A 19,033-nucleotide genomic window follows, 5' to 3' on the forward strand; every position below is an offset into this window, starting at 1 on the left:
TTGTTCATTCAAACAAAAAGTTGTTTTACTCCTCACATTTGAAACGTCAGGGGCAGAGCCTTTTCCTCTATGACCCCCTCCCTCCTGAACAAGCTTCCTGTCATTGTCAGAGGAACACACACTGTGTCAGTATTTATAGGCAGATTCAAAACTGTAAGGAAATCTGACAACCTGATTCACAACCCACCTTTCACTTTCTAAATCCCCCTTCACTTTGTCTTTATTTACTGCACGCTGCCCTAGTGCGCGTGCCTCATCTCCACAAATATATTTGTATTGCTCTCCGCCTCCAATATTGCATGAAAGATGAACTGCTTTTCTACAGTACCACACTAAATATAACAAAATCCCATCACTTAAGTGGGCTGGTTATGGGGGTATCACTGACAGATTGTATATAAATAAATGATACACAGTTTACAAATCTTCAGCCTGCCATAAAATGAATTACATCACTTGACGTGCAAGATGTGCATTTGGTTCTTGGTTATAACAGACTAAACACAACTCCCTGTGTTAGCTTTCAGTAGTGAAATAACATGTCACATTGCAGTGAAATTTCTCTGGTAGATACTGAACTGAAAATAATTTAATAAATCACTTTTGGGTATCAAAACCCCAAACCACAACAACATTCCACAGGCTTCTTTCTGCCTTTGAACCTCTTCCACGGGATACTTTAAAACCCATATTTTGGCTCCATCTTGTGGACAACATATGTAAAAGCTCAATAAATAGGTATTGATTTAAAGTCCTTTCATGTATGAGCTAAATATATTAGATCTGAAAGTATAATGTTTACCAAGTTACTTTGATTTATTACTATTTTTTCATTATGTTTATGTAGAAAAGGTTTGAAGCAGATAAACCATTCCACTGGACATAATATTCTTAACATCACTCTTAGTTCATCTGTAAATTCTGCTGCAGAATGTATTAATTAGTGATCTCGATTAGTGATCATTTGTTATTCCATTATAGCTTGCTTTTACCAATCCTTACATAGAAACATTTAAAAATTGTGACAGTTTTTAAATTCAGCCCACTCCAAGGTGAGCATGTTTTTATTCCATTTGGATACCATCATGAGAATAGTAAAAGTACAGACACTCACACCTGGCAGGATTATTTAAAGACTTCCAGCTCACAGTTCAGTACATTTCTAAATGATACAATAGTTATAGATTTATCATGGATCATATTATGTTGTTTGTTAAGCTTTAATGAAATATATGAGATGAAATATTTTTCATTCTTTTTTTAAATAAGTGTGCTACAGTAGACAGTATGTTTAAGGAAAACCTTTGAGACAATAACCTCAAAGTGAAAATGAAAGTGTATTTACTTTGCATGGCTAATATTACTTTAATGTTTAATCTTGTTGTGCTTTTTCATTAGATTGTGTATATATACACACACATGTGTTTCTGTGTAATTTTTGTTTTAACTGCTAATTTTATATTATTGCAATATGTTAACTGACCTGAAATAAAAACAAATTCCAGCTCACAGGAAGTAAACTCATGTGTAGTTCGAGTCACCCTGGTAAAGCCCCAATGCGCCCCACTCTTTTAAAGAAATCTGAACTCTTCATTCTATATACTAAGAACAAATACAATTTAAACGTATGTGCTTGTGTAAATCGTCCATATTCGTATTATAGTTTCACATTTCCAGTGTTAAAAACCTCTGAATAAAACAAATACTATAAAATACACTACATTTAGAAGCTAGGGTAGTGCTACAAGTGTTATAATTGATTAAAAAATGTCATTTTATAACATTGAAATAAAAAATATATTGGCGGTACATCACAGGATTCGTATGGTCACTTTTTGGTAAAGAGCATAGTAAAAAGGGGCTGGTTGTTTTTACGTGTTCGTCGAAGCCAAGTTTTTCGCTTCTGTGTCAGAGCTTGAAAGCACCACCCCGCCCAGGTTCCAGTTTTGCGTTCGTGTCGACACACTGCTACTCGGCTGGCAGCCGGACAGCCACCGGCACGTCCGAGGAGACACCGAGACGAATAGTGACATTATTTACAAGAGAGTTGGTGTCCCTGCACCCACGAGTCACTATTCCTGTCAACCGACAATCATCCAGGGTCCTTCTGTTACATCGAGTTGCCATTTTGTTCAACTCACAACAAATGTTTACCTTGTGCTTTAGAAATTAGGTTCAATCTACACATGTACAGGAGACACAGTGGGATTTATGTTTTGCATGACAGAAAAAAATTGTAGGCGTCTTTCTCTGCAGAATATCGAAATGCTACATTTGTAGTTAGTGTTTTGACCAATCCGTTGTAGAGCCTCGGTAGAGGGGTATAAATGTGAGGCGGTTGCCGTAGAAACGTGCCACTGAAGAGTTGAACGCCAGAGCCCGTGATAATCGTAAGGTAATTCTAGCGCGGTAATTCGTAGTAAATGCCATATTTACTAAACGTGAATTAATGTTATGGTAACTTGTGTTGTCCTGCTAATGACTGAACAATTTGCGACAGTTGTCATAAGTTGGAAAGGAGCCCACGAGGTTAAACACGACTACATCCTAACAGCTAACGCTAGCTAAACGTTAGCTGAGGTAGCTAAGCTAACTAGATGCTTCCTAACAGGTATTGAATTACGCTGCTCTCGATGGACTGTATCGCCGTGTTTGTGGCAAAAAACAGATCTGTACATAAGATAAAAATGTGAAAATACCTCGTTAGTGCAGTGTCGGCTGTCAGTTAAGTCGCCTGGAAACTATAGTACATGTATTCAATGTCCTCAATATTTATTGGCAGCTAGCTAATATGATTATTTATGCCACGAAAGCGTCATTCACAACATTTATTGGCCGGGATTACATCTACACCTTTCAAATAGAGCACTATAACTAGCTCCCCTAGCCTCTCGTTTTCCCCGATAACTTGCTCTGGAGGTTAGCTGAGATGGTAGCTATTAGCTAACCGGTGGGCGTGGTGGCTTCACGTATTGGCCTGATCACTGTCAACAGCGCAGCCATGCTTTCTGCTCAACACCACACATTACATCTGAAAACAACTATAAGTTAAAGCCTTCTATTAAAGCAAGCCTGCAACAGCTTACTGAATCTAATTTTAACATTAGGTAAAGGTAATGTTTAGTTAAAATAATGATTTAAAATGCATAGTCTTTTGTCGGGTTGAGTGATTCAGGTCTCCAAAATATGCGATGAAGTTAATGATTTTTGTGTGGTGAAACTTTCTAAATCATTTAATTATTAATTCAATTTTCCTGATGTTCATTTTTTTAAGAGTGGAAAAGATTTTTTTTTTAAAAACGTTTTCATTGAAGCTTTTTAAACTTACAAGAAAAACCATCATTTGCATCGTCCATACTTTCTATCATATCACTTAGTACCACTAAATGCATTGCAATGTCACCTAGGGCTGTGCGATTATGGCAAAAATCATAATCACGATTATTTTGGTCAATAATTGATATCACGATTATTAAAAAAAATTATCCATTTACTTTGAAAACATCCATTTATTGAAAAAAAAATGAGAACAGTATGTTTTTAACAGTTGATTACCCTGAACTTTAAGTATAATTCAACTGAAAAAACAATTTAAAAAAAAACAATTACATATATTTAAAAAAAAATACAATTATTAATCGTTTCATTTCGATTACATTGTTTTCGTAATCGTTGCAAGCCAAAATCGTAATCGAGATTAAAATAAGATTAATTGCATAGCCCTAGTGACACCTAATAATAAACAACTGAATATTAAATGATTGAATACACAAACTCCTGTCAAGTGCATTGACCAATTGTTTCAGCTGCACGTCCAAAAACATGACTGTCAGAATAGTGGTTTATGTTTTAAATAATTGTAATTCCCTGAGTTCATCTATATCTGTTTTATTTTAACATCTAAATCAAAATAAGCTTAGATTCTCATTGTTCATTTATTTGGCTTGGTTTTCATGAAAATAACTGGTATTTTGGGCAAAACATTTTGAAAGATGAACTGTGAACAGGCAAACTGTGACAACCCTGTTTATGGAAATGTCTATCGATCAAAAGTGATTCCATTACCTGTTACTGTTTCACTTATTGTCATACTCAAAAGTGCTTTGGAAACATGGTCTGGTTAAAGGCTCATGAGCCCCTACTGTTCTCTTCTGATGGTGTTGCTATCCATTCAACTAGCATTTTATATATAGGCTTCTGCTGGTGATTTATTATTTGTGAACATCCAGTCAACTGACTAATTTGTTCAGATAAACAAATCAGAGAATTGATGATACTGCAATCTTGTTGGTGTTGCTTATTTGACATTACCCCAGCCTTGCTGTGTCTTTATAAGGAAGCAATATTGAGCATACTGCAATCAATAAGCTATTTATTTTCAGTATACTATGCTGGAGAGGTTAGGATGAGTGCTGAGACTTAAAACTTCTGAACTTCTTGGCATCCTATGTTTTTGTTCTCACTATCTACAAGAATCTACAAGAAGAACTTTTGGGATCGTTGTTTGCTGTTTCAAGACACACATGCAGGTGATCACATCCCCCTGTGTCTGCTGGCTGCCTGATTCTCAACATTGTTTCATGTTGAAATGATCATGATCAGACTATATTTTGTGAGGGATGGACCTGTTGAAGCATATTGACTATTTTAGTACAGTATTGGCTTGACTTTAAATTGCCATCTTACCAACTAGCACTTTCAAATGTTGGACTTAACAGTGTTGCGTTGCATTGTGGGTAATGTAGGGCACCAGGATTTATGAATTCTGTTGTAAGTTAGAATATGTTTCAGCCCTGTTGTAGTATTAAGCAGTGACTGACTAGTTTTTTGGGTGTTTTTTCAGTATATACCCAATATCTATGTTTACTGAAGCAACTACTTTCTTCGTCTTTAGGAAAACGTGTGATGAACACCAAATTGCTGCAAAGCATTCAACATACTCTTCATGGCCTTCAGACAAAACAATGTCTGGTGTAAAAGTCTGTCCCACTGTGAACGGAAACCCCCCTCCCCCAGAGGTCATAAACCCTAAGAACCCTGGAAGTGACACCAACCAGCTGCAGTACCTGGAGAAAGTGGTGATCAAAGCCTTATGGAAGCATAACTTCTCATGGCCCTTTCGCCAGCCTGTGGATGCTGTGGCACTGGGCCTGCCGGTAAGTCATGAGATTACTCTAGCATCATGTTTTTCTGTTTTCAGGTTGTTATGGTGGAGTCGCTTCTTTAGACTTTGATCTGTGAAGGAAGGGTTTTGTATTCATTCTAGTGTATTCGTTGTCTTTCAGGATTATTATACAATCATCACAAAGCCTATGGATCTGACCACTATAGAAAAGCGTCTCCAGAACAAATACTACTGCGGAGCACTTGACTGTGTACAAGACTTCAACAACATGTTCACCAACTGCTATATGTACAATCGGGTAAGAGAATACTGTTGTGGTGCTGTCAAACGCACCAACGTCAAACTGCCCCCGCAGAAGTAATGGACATATAGAAAATTAACAGTGAGGAAGTGTTGTACATTTCAAGCAGTTCTATGAACTGATATAATGTCCACTTATTGCTGTTCTATCATAAGGAGAGGGTTCACACCCAGAGACATTTTATTTGAGGCTATTACAGTGCTGGAGATTATTTCTGCAGTTCAAACAGGATTGGTATATCAATACATGCTTTACTAAGTTATTTTATTACGCACCTTCTCTTTCTACAGCCTGGAGATGACATTGTTTTTATGGCACAGACCCTAGAGAAGCTTTTTCTGCAGAAACTGTCAGACATGCCTAAAGAAGAGTTTGAACTTACAGCAAACAATACAAAGGAACCAGTGAAGGGATGGAAGAACCATACAGGTATCATGCACACCCCCAGTCCCAACCGCAAGGAAGTAGTTCTAGTTTAATTTGAAATGGTTTCTCATATTGTGCATGCGTTCCTCTTTGCCTCAGCTCATGCAGGTTCAGTAAAGCACAGATCCCTTATGTCAGAAGTTGTTCTCCAGCAGACTGTTACAGTCATTCCAACTGATGTGCCTAAATGTATCCCACCCTACCAGCTCTCTCTACAAATTGATCCCACAGTAAGTATTTCATTACTTTGAAAGTAGATTTTACACTTTACATTCCGACGTTTAAACACCGGTGTTCAACATGTTGAAAAGATTTTTGTCTTTTTTGCTAGATTTTTACAATGAATACCCTATATATATTCATGTTGCATTGTTGGAGGAGACTGGCACTGTAGCTATTGTGCATATGACGATAATGCTTTGAATCTATTATAATTTACAATTCAATTCTGACGCTTGACTCGTTAACTCAGTACGAAAAGTTGTATTTGTTTTCTTACGAGTGACAGCTTCAAAGAAAAAAAGGTAAAGCTCCTTGTGGCCAAAACGATGAGGATCTCTTGTGCTCTCCTGTAGTGCGGTCTATAGGTTTGTGTGCATGTACATGATCTGCAAAGGCTAACATTCCAGAGGGAGTTTCTCTCCTCCACACTCCCCCACCTGAAATGTGATTCGATTTGGCTTGTACACATTGTATGTGACAGGCTGAGGGGCGGGACATCTCGTGTGTTGTTAACCAATTGCAACAGAGCCGGCCTGCTAACCAATCAGAGCAGACAGGGCTCTGGTTTCAGACAGAGGGGGAAAAGAGGTGCTGCAGCACAGGCAGTATGAGCATTTTTTAAGACTGACAACTTCCCAATTTCAGAGGGTTAGATACTCATTGGAGTTGGAAGCAGTATTACAATAAATCCTAAATGTATCATTCATAGAATTTGGACAATACAATTGGTCTATGTGCCGACAGGCCAACTTATCTCATAACACAAAAAAAATGGTCAATCATTCTTCCTACAGCTTTTTTAAACTAATATAGTAATTTACTCTAAATGTGCAATATGTTTCTAAATACCCAGGTAAAAAAAGGTTTTAAAAGGAAAGCAGATCCCACATCCTCCACCACCTCCGTCATCTGCCGCAGGGAGGAATCCCTCTCTGAGAAACATTCAGCACCGTGTGCGTTATTGTCCAGGAGAGGCAGTGGAAGGCCCATCAAACCTCCTCTGAAGAAAGACTTACCTGCCTGTGAGAGCAAGGTGCGCCTGTCTGAGCAGCTGAGGTTCTGTAACGACATGCTGAAGGAGATGCTGTCCAAGAGACACTATGCCTATGCCTGGCCCTTTTACACTCCTGTTGATGCTGTGTCTCTGGGCCTGCATGACTACCATGACATCATCAAGCAGCCTATAGACCTCGGCAACATCAGGGTAAGAATATTTGGATGATTAGCATATTATGTTACTTTCAATATATGTCCGATCAATTTTCATCAGTCTTATTTTCTCAGAAAAAGATGGATCAAAGGGAGTATGAAAAGGCAAAGGAATTTGCCGCTGATGTACGCCTGATGTTCTCCAACTGTTACAAATACAATCCACCGTCACACGAGGTGGTTTACATGGCAAGAAAACTGCAGGTATATATTTCTCGTTCTTTAAAATCACTATGCTAATACGAAAAGGTACCATGTGGTGATGTTTTGAAAACAAAGGGTTGTATGTTTCCCATTCAAATGCATTTCGTATATGCTTAAGGTTTCATAAATGTCCAGAATGTATAATCTTCTTCATTAAATGTTTGCAACCTCCATTTTTGGAAGAATTTTAAACCTACACTGTGAACATCAACATGTGCTTGCTAGCAGAAGCCTTCCTCCTTGTCTTGTTTGGTACGTTGAAGGTCACAGCGTTATATTTCCTGGAATGTTAGCACCGCCACCTTTTGTTCGGTAGAATGGAGTGCAGCTAAGCCCACATGCAGTGCATGTAACAAAATGAGGACCCACCCTTAATGTCAATGCTCTATAGCTTTACTCCTGGTCGAATGGTATCTGCAGTTTTGTTTATCTGCAGAAATGATTTAGGTTCAAATGAAATGGTCACTATTTGTGATGATAACCGATTTACTGTACTGATTATTAGTAATTAGCCTAGGCCACATCTCACTGAATTGCTGTAGGTTTTGTCTGTGGCATTTTCTTCTGATGTAGACACTCAAGCTATAGAGAAAAATGTCAGCTATGTATATGTTGCCAATTTAATATCTAACTATAATTTTCATGTTTGCTGAGAACCGTGTATGCTACACAGAAATATTAGGTTAACAATAACCATAGGATCACTAACAGAGTTCTTTATAAATGTCCATGAACTGTGATCCCTACTAGGCCATACTGAAATCAAAGCATTAGTAGTGGTGTTATCATTTCTAACTACTTCAAAACGTATTTTGAATTTTATATAAACAGGACGTCTTTGAGGCCCGATATCTGAAGGTTCCCGAAGGACTAGATGTTTGTCCCATACCTCGTCAGCAACTCGAGAAAGGAAAGTCAGAGCGAGTTGGAAGTGTGTCAACATCAGCCAGCTCTGAAAGCGACAGCTCCTCAAAGGCAGAGAGTTCCTCAGGAGGGGTGTCGGTTCAGCTGGCCAATCTAGAGGAACAGGTTGGTAGAAACATGCCAGTAACCGAGCAAATGGCTTTTTCACAAGTTCTTCACTTCAGTGCATTTCACCTTATTGGCTCATTAATGCCTGGCTTTTCAGTTGGAAGCTGTCCGCAATGAGCTGAAGAGACTTGCCCAAGAGCCTGTGATGAAACATAAGAAGAAAGCAAAGTTGAAAAAAGAAAAAAAAGCTAAAGAAAAGGATATCGCTAGATTAAAGCACATATCCTCGAAATACAAATCTATGGTAGAAAAACTGGCCAACCGCAAAAGCTCTACTTTGTAAGTGAACCCACTTTTATATTATATTTTATACTTTGAACAAGGAATTTTGAAGTAAGTTTTTTGAAAACAGATGCTGAGTTAACATTAGATGTTTTTGTATATATGTCTAGGCACGGCAACAGACACAATATTCATGGGGTACCTTTAACGTGTGAGGATGAGGTCCCATCAATTCCAGTGACTTACCAGGAGAAGAGGCAGCTGAAATCGGACGTCGACAAGCTGCCTGGTGACAAACTGGGCAAGTTGGTGAAGATCATCCATGCCAGGGAGAACTGCCTGCAAGACTCTTCTATGGAGGAGATTGAAGTTGACTTCGAAATGCTCAAGCCTTCCACGCTGAGGGCCCTGCAGAGGTTTGTTGCAGCGTGTCTGAGGAAGGTCAACAAGAAAGCTTGTAGTAAGTCCTTGCTTAAGCTTTCCTATTTCAGCAAATATACCTCTTCTTTTGACAGAATCTGTTTAACTATGGAATGCTTAATGATGATGGAGGGTTATTATGTCTTCCTCCTGCAGAAACGAAGCTGGTCACAGGAGGAATGCAGACCGGGAAACTAAAGAATGCCTGTACATCTCAGGTTGCCAGTAAAGAGCAGCACTTAATTAAGAATAAACAGCAACCGCGTAAGATCTGGATTTGATTAACAATGTGATACCCCCTTTACAGCTTGCACTTACATGCTATTTGGGTGATTGGATTGCAATTGGATCGGGTTTGACCACATGGAAGTACAAGTGTAAATGCACTCAAAATATGACTCGCAAATCTACATGCTCCTGAAAATAAATGACCCAAACCCTCTGCAACGTCTGTCTGACTGTCTGCAGGACATCAGAGCCTGGATGGCCTTGAACTTTTTAAAATGCAATGAATAAAAGACCTAGGTGATAATATTTGGACCCAGTGGTGGCCCCAATGCCCTGTCTGTGCTGGATTCTCTTGTCCCATATGTGAAACCCATTGTAACAAACCTGGGTGTACGAATTGATCGTGATTTGAAACTAGACGAACAGATCAATTTTGTGGTAAAATCTAGCTTTTTTCAGCTAAGAATTTTAGTAAAGGTCAAGCCTTTCGTTTCTTTGAATGACTTTGAGAGAGTAATACATTGTTTTATATCCACTAAACTGGATTACTGCAATGCTCTGTACATTGGAGTAGGTCAGGCTTCCCTGTCTCGCCTAGAGCTGGTCCAGAATGCTGCTGCACGCCTCCTTACAAGGACAGGCAGGCGTGAACATATTACACCTGTACTCGCCTCTTTACATTGGCTACCAGTCAGTTTTAGAATAAAATGTTATTGTTTGCATACAAAGCCCTAAACGGTTTAGCCCCACCGTACCTGGCAGATCTTTTAAAACCATACAGACCCACACGGTCACTGAGGTCTGCTGACAGACTCCTTCTGGCCGTCCCTAAATCAAGGTTAGAGCAGCGAGGAGACAGAGCCTTTGCTGTTGCAGCTCCAAAGTTATGGAACGAATTGCCCCTCCAGGTTAGACTTGCTCCAACTCTGCCTGTTTGTAAATCTCGTTTAAAAACCCACTCCTTTTCCCTTGCATTTACATACCAGGTATGACAATACATTACATTGCATTTAGCTGACGCTTTTATCGAAAGCGACTTACAATAAGTGCATTTGACCAAGAAGATACAAACTTGAAGAAAACAGAATCATGAGGTTTCATAGAGCCAAAACATTTCAAGTGCTACTCAACTAGCTTTAGATTAGCCAGTCCTTTGTTAGTATATAAGTTCTTTGTTAGTAATTCTATCGCTCGAAGTGGAGTCGAAAGAGATGAGTTTTCAGTCTGCGCCGGAAGATGTGTAAGCTTTCTGCTGTCCTGATGTCAATGGCAGATTACGATCCAATAACAGTGATTTTATTATACATACAACAACTAGGTGGGCCGAAATGCTTAATCACATGCAACTATTCCAACAAATCAAGGAGGCAGCCAGTTCTCAAGCTAAGCTACTAGTAAGAAAGCAATTAATAATCAAGATGCTCGTGGTTTGAGACAAACACTCACAGTACATTTAGTACCAGACTGCTGGTGAACTCTGCATCAACAGGACAGCAACGTGTCCATCAGGCAGAAGAGTGGAGGATGTGAAGGGAAGTTGTTGGAGCTTGAGGCAGCTATAGGATTCAAAATGTACTTACTGGTTACGCATATTAATACAAGGTGTTATTATAAACAGGTGCAATCATGAAATCTGAAGATGAGATTAATTTAAATTCAAGTTGTAAAGGGAGTCTAATTGTGCATCCACATGCAAGGCACGGAGAGTGCAAATTAAACCTTTACCTTATTTTTCGTTAACAGCTAAAGTCATGGCGGCCCCTGACCCCGGCTGGCTCCCACGCCTCAGTGCGAGCAGCAGCAGCAGCTCAGGCAGCAGCAGCAGTAGTGATTCCAGCTCTAGCAGCGATGCCAGTGTCCTCGATACAGGTAAGCTGCCCCCCCCCCCCATATCTGTTAGAATTTATCTCCTCTCTCCACTGATGAAATAAGAGCTATGGGAATAATTCAACTGGGTGCCTTTCCAACCCTTATTATGGTTCCACACCAAATATGATACTTCCTTTTTTGCCCTTTTTGTTTAATTTATACACACACTTAAATAATCTTTCTACACGAAAGAGGTGCACATGTCAGTCCCAATGACATCTGAGAGTATTGTGGTCAAATATTATATAGGTTTTTTCTAACTGGACTATAAGTGGTATATGCTGAGGCAATGCCAATGTACATCTACACCTAAGCAAGTGAAACATTTTGAATCCGTTTTTGATAGAGTATTGTTATGCCTGACACTGCCGACTGTGAATTATTGATGTGCATGTCTTTCAGTGCCAAAAACAAAGAAGCAGAAAAGTAAAGACTCTTGCCAAAAGGTTAAGACGAAGGTAAATGCATTCAGCATTTGCTTACTGTAATCAAATGATTAACTGCAAGATCTACAATTTAAAAAAAAGTAAGGATGTTGTTTCTTCTTAACTCACAGGTAACTCGTACTGCCTGTGGCAAGCAGTTATCGCTGATAAAAGATTTGACAAAAGCCTCTTTGAAGACCTGCCAACCTCCTCGTGCTGGGCAATCCGCCAAAGCAGAAACCAAAGGCCACCCAACATACAATAATAAAGACTGGACCATTGACGAGATGACTTTATCACCTCCAGGTACTGTTCACATCTGTCCTCTTTGTCCCTCAACTAAGAGGAAATTAAGATTTTTCCAAAAAAGTCAAGTTTTCTATTTACATTTTGTGATTTTCCTTCGGGTCTTTGGCATGTCTAAACATGTCTCCATGCTTTAATGTTCAAAAAGCTATTTATTGTTCTCATACTGCCTATGCTGCAGCACCTCTTTTCACCCTCTGTCTGAAACCAGAGCCCAGTCTGCTCTGATTGGTTAGGTGGCCGGCTCTGTTGTGATTTGTCAACCGCTTAGAGATGTCCCGCCCCTTAGCCTATCACGTACAATGTGAGATATTAGCCTTTGCAGACCATTAACATTCACAAAAACCTATCCAACACACTGCAGGAAAGACATGCCCGGCGCCGTGGGAGGGCCAGGGAGGGCCAGGCCCTCCCATTTGACATTCCTGCCCTCTCCTAATAAACACGTTTTTTATTATTTATTAAAAAAAAAAAATGTTAAATGATAAATAAAAGGTGAACTTTTATGCTACGATGTATGTGATGTCAGATAGTAACTTTAAAAAAATATTGCAGGCTATGTCAAATAAATTCATGTGTCTGTTGTGATTTGTGATTCGTCCACATTTAGACCAATCACAGCGTCACAATCTGCCGCCTATTCTAGATTTGTTTATTGTGCATTCTGTAGACATTTCTGCTTGAATTACAAAATGGATATCAGAAATTGGCTTAAAAGGTCTAAGGATTTATTAAAACTAAATAGCGATGAAAGAACTGCAGCCGATGGTGCTGCTGGCAACCCTGCACCTGCCGTTGTAGCAGCACGCCTTAATGTCACAAGCTTGACCTCGGCAAACCCCGGGACTGAGTTAGCGAGCCCAAGCCTTGACTCATCATCAAGGCGGCCGCCACCAACGCTGTCCTCCGAGGCACAGCTCCTTGTGCCCCTACCATCACCACCTGCGTTGCCACACCCTGCACCACACCCGCCAGCATCCTCCTCCTCCTCCGTGCCGGTGCCTCCATACAGACGCTACCTTGCAGCACATCAACGGGTACTATGGGGCCAGCAACCGCTCAAAGAACAACAGCCCAGATGATCTTGGGGTTAATAAACCCAATCAGGTGAAACTGATTGTTTTCAGGAAAGAAGTTCACTTTTGCCACTGCATGGTACTACAACAGACCATGGCTTGAATATTCGTTAAAAGCAGACGCAGCCTTTTGTTTCCCCTGTAGACAGTTTAAAGTAAATACGTCTTCATCTGATGCGGCTTTTACTGTCAAAGGTTTTTGCGACTGGAAACACGCATTACAGACTGATAAAGGACTGCTAAGGCATGCCGCATCAAAAGACCACATTTCATGTGAGAGTTGTGGAGAGAGAGAGAGACAGATACGCGAGGAAACAAATAAGGAAATGAGTACTTTGGTGCAAATCAGCTGGCACGGAACCGCTATTACGTGTCGTTGATATTATAGCCAAATTACACTTAAGACATATACAACTGCAACGAAAGTAACAAACACAATGCAATATCCTTTTCAATTTCAAAGAACACAAATTGGGTTGTATACATTAACAAATAACTATGAAACAACAATACTGTAGAATAACAAAATGAATGCTGTGAATAAACCGAAATACGCATGTTGAATTTTTAAGAATAAAAGTGTTAAGTTAATAGTTAGTGTGAACTTCCGGTTTTTTCAGAATAAAACTGCCTTAAATTAAAACCCTGTATTTAATTTAAATTACGTCATATCAACATTGATTTTAATTTCTTACAGTAGGAGAGTTTTTGGGGTTTAGGTTTGGGAGGGAGGAAGGAAGATTAGGATTAGGGAAAAAAGGTAGGGAGTGGTTAGGGTTTGGATGGGGGGAAGGGAAGGTGTTAGATTGAAGGGAGGGAAGAGAACTTCTACCCGGGAATCTGTGAAGCTCCGCCCACATTCAGCTCATTGCGCACTGCATTGAGGCGCTTCTCGAATATTCGGGACAGCCCGTTGTGTTGGTGCGTTTATGTGTTTGTCTTTCTGCAGCTCATCTCACATACTTCTCTACATCAGCTCAATATTGTTTGTGCTCATTCATGACTTCATGCTCAAAGACCTCTTAATTGAAATTCTTGACTTTTGATAAAACCTATTTTAATTGAGTGTTTTAAACCAAACAACAGGGCATAGAGTGCACTCTACCCTCTCGTTCTTTCTCAGCCTTCAGTAGGAGACCCTCTCAGCGCCTTCTGATACCTACTGCCACATCAGCTAGAACACCTCTCCCTGTACTCACAGATCAGCTTTGTCAGAAAATACCTCTCATTGGAATGTCTTATTCCTCACTCAGTGATATGGCTCCACATCTCAGGCTCCCTGTTCTCCTTTTAATTGTCCCATATGGTTAGTGTCATCAGGAGACAGAAGTTTGGAAAGTTGTACTTGGCTCCCTTACTGTGGCTTAGTTCTAGTAGTGGTGAGGAGGAAATAAGGGAACAAATCACTGCCCCTATGTTAGGCCTGCGCTTGACCAAAAATGTTCCTAGTCAACCAGTAGCCGCAGTTCAAGCAATGAGTGTTTTAGCTTCACAAAATGGTTTCAGTTACAGGGCTGAGAAACAGTGTAATAAGTATACATCAACATCATGGTTCATGTATAAAACATATTATACATAAGTGTAATAAAGAGCCTAAGCCCATACGGACCGCAAGAAAATAACAGATTTGTTTCACCACACGTGTAGCAAAATTAAAATGTTGCCAAGGTTCATTCTATATGAAGGTCTATATTTATTTTTAAAAGGCTCGGCTACCGCCTGACTTGTCAGTGCAGCTTCATTCCTCCAATCCTAGACTTCTCATATAATGAGGAGAGAGCATATATTTTCCCACGTTGTCAGAGAGAAGTGTCTCTGTGTCTTGCTCTTTGAATTTGTGTTTCGGCTCATATGTTGTATCATTTTTTTCCTACCATGCCAGGCACATTTTTGCCCTCAGAGTTTGCATGTCACCTTCTCGGGGTCTTCCTCTACATGCACAAATTATCCAACACTTAGGATTTCCTGCTCAACATAATTGACTCAATGACCAGGCACAACTCCTGAAAGAAGTGTGAGGGGTTTTCCTGCAGACACGACAAAGCACAGCCCCCGGATGGAGTTTATTTTTATTTTCTTTATGCAACTAATAGACTAATGAAAATTGCTCTCGCCAAATACTTTTTTTTAGCTGACCAACGTTTGGTGTACTATTAGGGGGCAGCCCTTCCTTATTAAATTCAATCTCATGCTGCTTCTTCCTGCATTCAGTTGCTTTGACTGTAGCTCTTGTGATAGTCAGTATAAACACAGAGAGGTATTAAAACACGGTTGTGATGTGTTTAGGTTTATATCTGTCCTTTTCTGTTTGACAGATTTGTCTGCCCTCTTATCTCCCATGGCGTCTCCAGGAGTGTTGCTTGACTGGACCGCAGCCAGATTTGAGGTACGTCTAAAGATACGACAACACTTCACAACGACTGCTGGCTTAATTTATCAAATAAAAAAACTTTTAAAATATCTTGTTACACATAGTACTTATTATTATTATTATTAGTATTAAAGGTCTCCTATTATACTATTTTTAGGCACATATTATAGGTCTCAGATATATAAAAATATATTAAAAACATGTCTATGAAGTGGTTTGCTCCAAACACCAAACAGATCACCCATTCTAGCCCCACCCCTCTATTTCAGCCCTGTTAGAGAAGTGCTGATTCTGAGTCCGTAGCTGGAAAAAAAGAAACATTTGAAAAAAAGAGGGGGGTGGAGCTTATGCCATCTCATGCAGGAGAATTCTACCAGGATACTCAGCTAAATGCTGCCGTGATTAAACACCATATAATGTTCCAAACCACATCAAGGATTATTTTTGAAATGGTATGGAGTTCAAATAATTTTTCTCTTGCGTGTTTACCACAAGGTGAGTACCTTTTTATATCCTGATGTTTTTACACATACTCTCTCCAGTACAGCGTTAGCTCTGAGTGTTAGCAATACTTACTAATGTGAACAAAGACCATATTACATCCAAAACACGTCACACATTGTTTCTGATAGCGACGTTTCTGATAGGGCCGTGGGTGTAAAGCCAACTCACATTTCTGATATTACGTCATATCGGCAGCAAATCTGGATCAGCTCCGTTGTTCCCCTGTTTTTAGAGATTTGGGTACGGAGGAAAAGAGAGATGGTTTTGTTTTGTGACACTTTGTGAGTTCCCTGACACACCGGGGACACATTTATGTATAAAAGACATACAGAAGTGCATTTTGCATGATAGGAGACCTTAACTAAAATGTAAAATGACCTTTATTTCAAATGGATCTTTCAAATCAATTAACTTAACGCACGTAACTGTAATTTCAGGTTTTTGGTAGATTTTTGTTGGCGGCCCTGCTGTTAAGCATTAAGGACCGTAAAGATGTTTCATTTACAAACTGAATCTTTTCTTTCAGCCCGGCCCAGTGCTGTCCCCTCTGACAGCCAGCCCGCTGCATCCCAGGGAGGACACCAGGTCCAGTAAGTCACTAGGAGACCCTTACTCTGAGCCCACCATGTTTAATAGACATAGTAATCCTTTTTTTAAATGATTATGGCAGATTTCAGATACGCTGAGGATTTGCCTGCTCAGCTGATTAATGTGCCTTACACCAACACAGCAAGTAAATCTGCTGAAGAGGGGAAAAAAGAAATTCCCCAAAAGGTTAGCATTGTTTGTTTCCCTCAACTGTAGAAAAAACTATTTTAAATATTTAAGTAACAAGACGTGCTGATTTATGATTGTTATCTTTTTTATGTTAGGTTAACCAAGTAGTTTTGTTTCAATTCATAACCTTATCCATGTGTTTAAAACTAAACGTTCCACAATGTGCGAGCAGGTGCTGGAACTTTACCTGGATGTGAAACATATTTCCTGTGATAACTGATAATGGCCATGATGAATGGGATGATAACATTCCAAACTTGGTGATTTGTTTTGTTCAGGACATTGTTCTGAAAAATGCTGAGTCATGGGCAAAACTGGTGAGGCAGTCAGTAACTACAACTGCTATCAAGTCGTCCAAGGAGAGCTTCAAACTGTTCCGTAAGGTTGCTCAAAAAAAGGAAGAACTTGAAAAAGCCCTGAAGAAGAAACAGACGGAAGACAACAAGGAGAAGGAGGCTCCTGAGAAGAGCAGGTATTTAGAGAATGCATTAGATTTGTCTCTACATTTTTCTTTACTAGAAAAATAATTCCACTTCGACAAACTTTGAAAGAGTCCAAGACTACATTTCTAACATAATTGTCAGCAAAGCATCCAAACCCTTTTTTTAAAGCAGTATTTGAAAGAAAGCTTGGTAGTTGAGTCAAAGATCTATACTTTTAATAACAAGGACATTCTCCTTCTAGCTTACCAGGCCCTTGTGAAGCAGACACTAATCTACAGCCTATTGGGGAGGATCCTGAATCACCCGAGAGCGTTTATAGACAAACTCTAGACGCTACTAAGGATGTTGAGCTGCAAAAGGCTCCTGTAGAAACACAACCTCTAAGCACAGAGTCTGCGGTGGATATGAGGAGAGAGATGGCCCGCAGGAAGGAGCAAGAACGACGCAGGCGAGAGGCTGTGAGTTCCCTCATTCCTCTTTCAGTGTCATTGTGTTGTAAAAATTACATTTGTTATGCATTTAAATGCCATTTCTGTGGATTTTTTTTCTTTATAGATGTCTGGTATAGACATGTCTCTGCAGCGGGACATCATGACTTCCTTTGAGCTCGCCCTGGACTAAAGAAACTACTTGAAAAATATATCCCTCTGTGCCAAACTGAGCATCGTCTCAGTGAATAACCCGAGCTGCTGCTTCTAGAATAGACAAAAATAGTTATTGTGAAAAAAAAACATTGAACAAATATGAATGGGCCCTGAAATGTTGCACTGACACACTGCACTGTTGGATTTGAGAGGATTGGGGTGATGCACCGACAAACCTTAAGCTGATCTTTTGTGCAAGTTTATCTGTTCTTTTCTCCTTTGTGTGAAAGTTGTGTATGACAAGCTATTTTGTGCATGCATATACTGTAGTTCAATTGTCACATTGTCTTGTTTGCTGAAAAATGGCAGTGTTGTTAAGTTATGTTTGTTAAATGATCCCATCTGATCAACCCTTACCACCATCTTTCACTTCATCCTGACCAAACACTGTTATATGTTGATGTTACATGCACACATGACTTTATTTTCTTGCACAAAAGTACATTTTGACCCAAGGTTGGTAGGTCCTTGTTAATGTTTCCAATGTGGAATAGAAGTTAATAATCTCAGTTCCTTCGTTGTACTACTTGAAAATGTCATATATTGTGTTAACTGTACACACACTGCACTTTGTTGTTCATACAGTTTTCACTGTTCCAAAGCTGCTTTTGGAGATTATCGACATGTTCTATATGTTAGTTTGTTACAGAAATAATTTTTTCTTTTTTTGGATCAAAGTAATAAAGTTATTTTCACTAAGCAATCCGCATCACTTCATCAGTACTTCTACTATACTGGCAGTGCAGAGCGGACCACAGCGCCTCATCTGAGGCCAGTCTCCCCTCAGCACCAAGCTGGGGTGCTGCGATATTATGGCAATTAACTGCAATAATAGAACTGTATATACAAATATCGATATGTAAATAATGCACTTAATATTGTTTAAGTTAGCTAGAACCTCTTGGATCATTTTCATATCCATCTTTGTATTGTTTTTTTTATGTACGTTCCAACCGCAATGGTTACAGACTGTTCCCTTCCATTGCATTTTGAGTGCAATTCCTTCCCCCCCAAAACCAATTTGACTGATAGCATGTCTTTCAAATTATTTTTTGATTTTACAATAATATAATGCTTTGGCAAATATTTTTGGATTGTAATGCTGTGGTTCTTTCCTGCAGGATGGATTTATCTTTAATATTTCCATATTTATTTATATTCCAAATAATATTAAAGACCCTATCATTTAAAAAATGTTGGCCTTGCCCCCCCCCCCCCCCCCCCCCCTA

General features: G+C 39.5%; 1 protein-coding gene across 4 annotated transcripts; it reads left to right on the forward strand.

Moving 5' to 3' along the window:
- The first annotated feature begins 1,982 nt into the window (after positions 1-1,982).
- Positions 1,983-18,507, forward strand: brdt (bromodomain, testis-specific). 4 transcript variants are annotated; one of them, XM_079654083.1, is made up of 22 exons: positions 1,984-2,395; positions 4,474-4,529; positions 4,895-5,156; positions 5,286-5,423; positions 5,717-5,855; positions 5,952-6,082; positions 6,928-6,998; positions 7,038-7,278; positions 7,359-7,487; positions 8,319-8,516; positions 8,617-8,798; positions 8,912-9,201; positions 9,318-9,425; positions 11,133-11,258; positions 11,661-11,716; positions 11,815-11,989; positions 15,381-15,451; positions 16,467-16,530; positions 16,611-16,714; positions 16,996-17,189; positions 17,402-17,618; positions 17,716-18,507. In XM_079654083.1, exons 3-22 carry the CDS (start codon positions 4,965-4,967, stop codon positions 17,779-17,781), a joined length of 2,892 nt encoding a protein of 963 aa, XP_079510209.1. In that variant the 5' UTR covers positions 1,984-2,395; positions 4,474-4,529; positions 4,895-4,964; the 3' UTR covers positions 17,782-18,507. The 4 variants fall into 4 exon arrangements, with proteins under 4 accessions (XP_079510210.1, XP_079510209.1, XP_079510207.1 ...); XM_079654081.1 differs by having other exon boundaries at positions 6,928-7,278; XM_079654082.1 differs by lacking the exon at positions 4,474-4,529 and having other exon boundaries at positions 6,928-7,278.
- Positions 18,508-19,033: the final 526 nt, after the last annotated feature.

The sequence above is a fragment of the Notothenia rossii genome (genome assembly GCF_949606895.1).
Source record: "Notothenia rossii genome assembly, chromosome: 1".
NCBI classification, from domain to species: domain Eukaryota; kingdom Metazoa; phylum Chordata; class Actinopteri; order Perciformes; family Nototheniidae; genus Notothenia; species Notothenia rossii.

Excerpts from the sequence above, each read along its gene's own strand:
- brdt (XM_079654081.1), top strand. The coding sequence starts at position 4,965 with ATGTCTGGTGTAAAAGTCTGTCCCACTGTGAACGGAAACCCCCCTCCC. Across the intron at positions 11,717-11,814 it reads GCCAAAAGGTTAAGACGAAG|GTAACTCGTACTGCCTGTGG; the intron begins GTAAATGCATTC and ends CTTAACTCACAG. Across the intron at positions 11,990-15,380 it reads GATGACTTTATCACCTCCAG|ATTTGTCTGCCCTCTTATCT; the intron begins GTACTGTTCACA and ends TCTGTTTGACAG.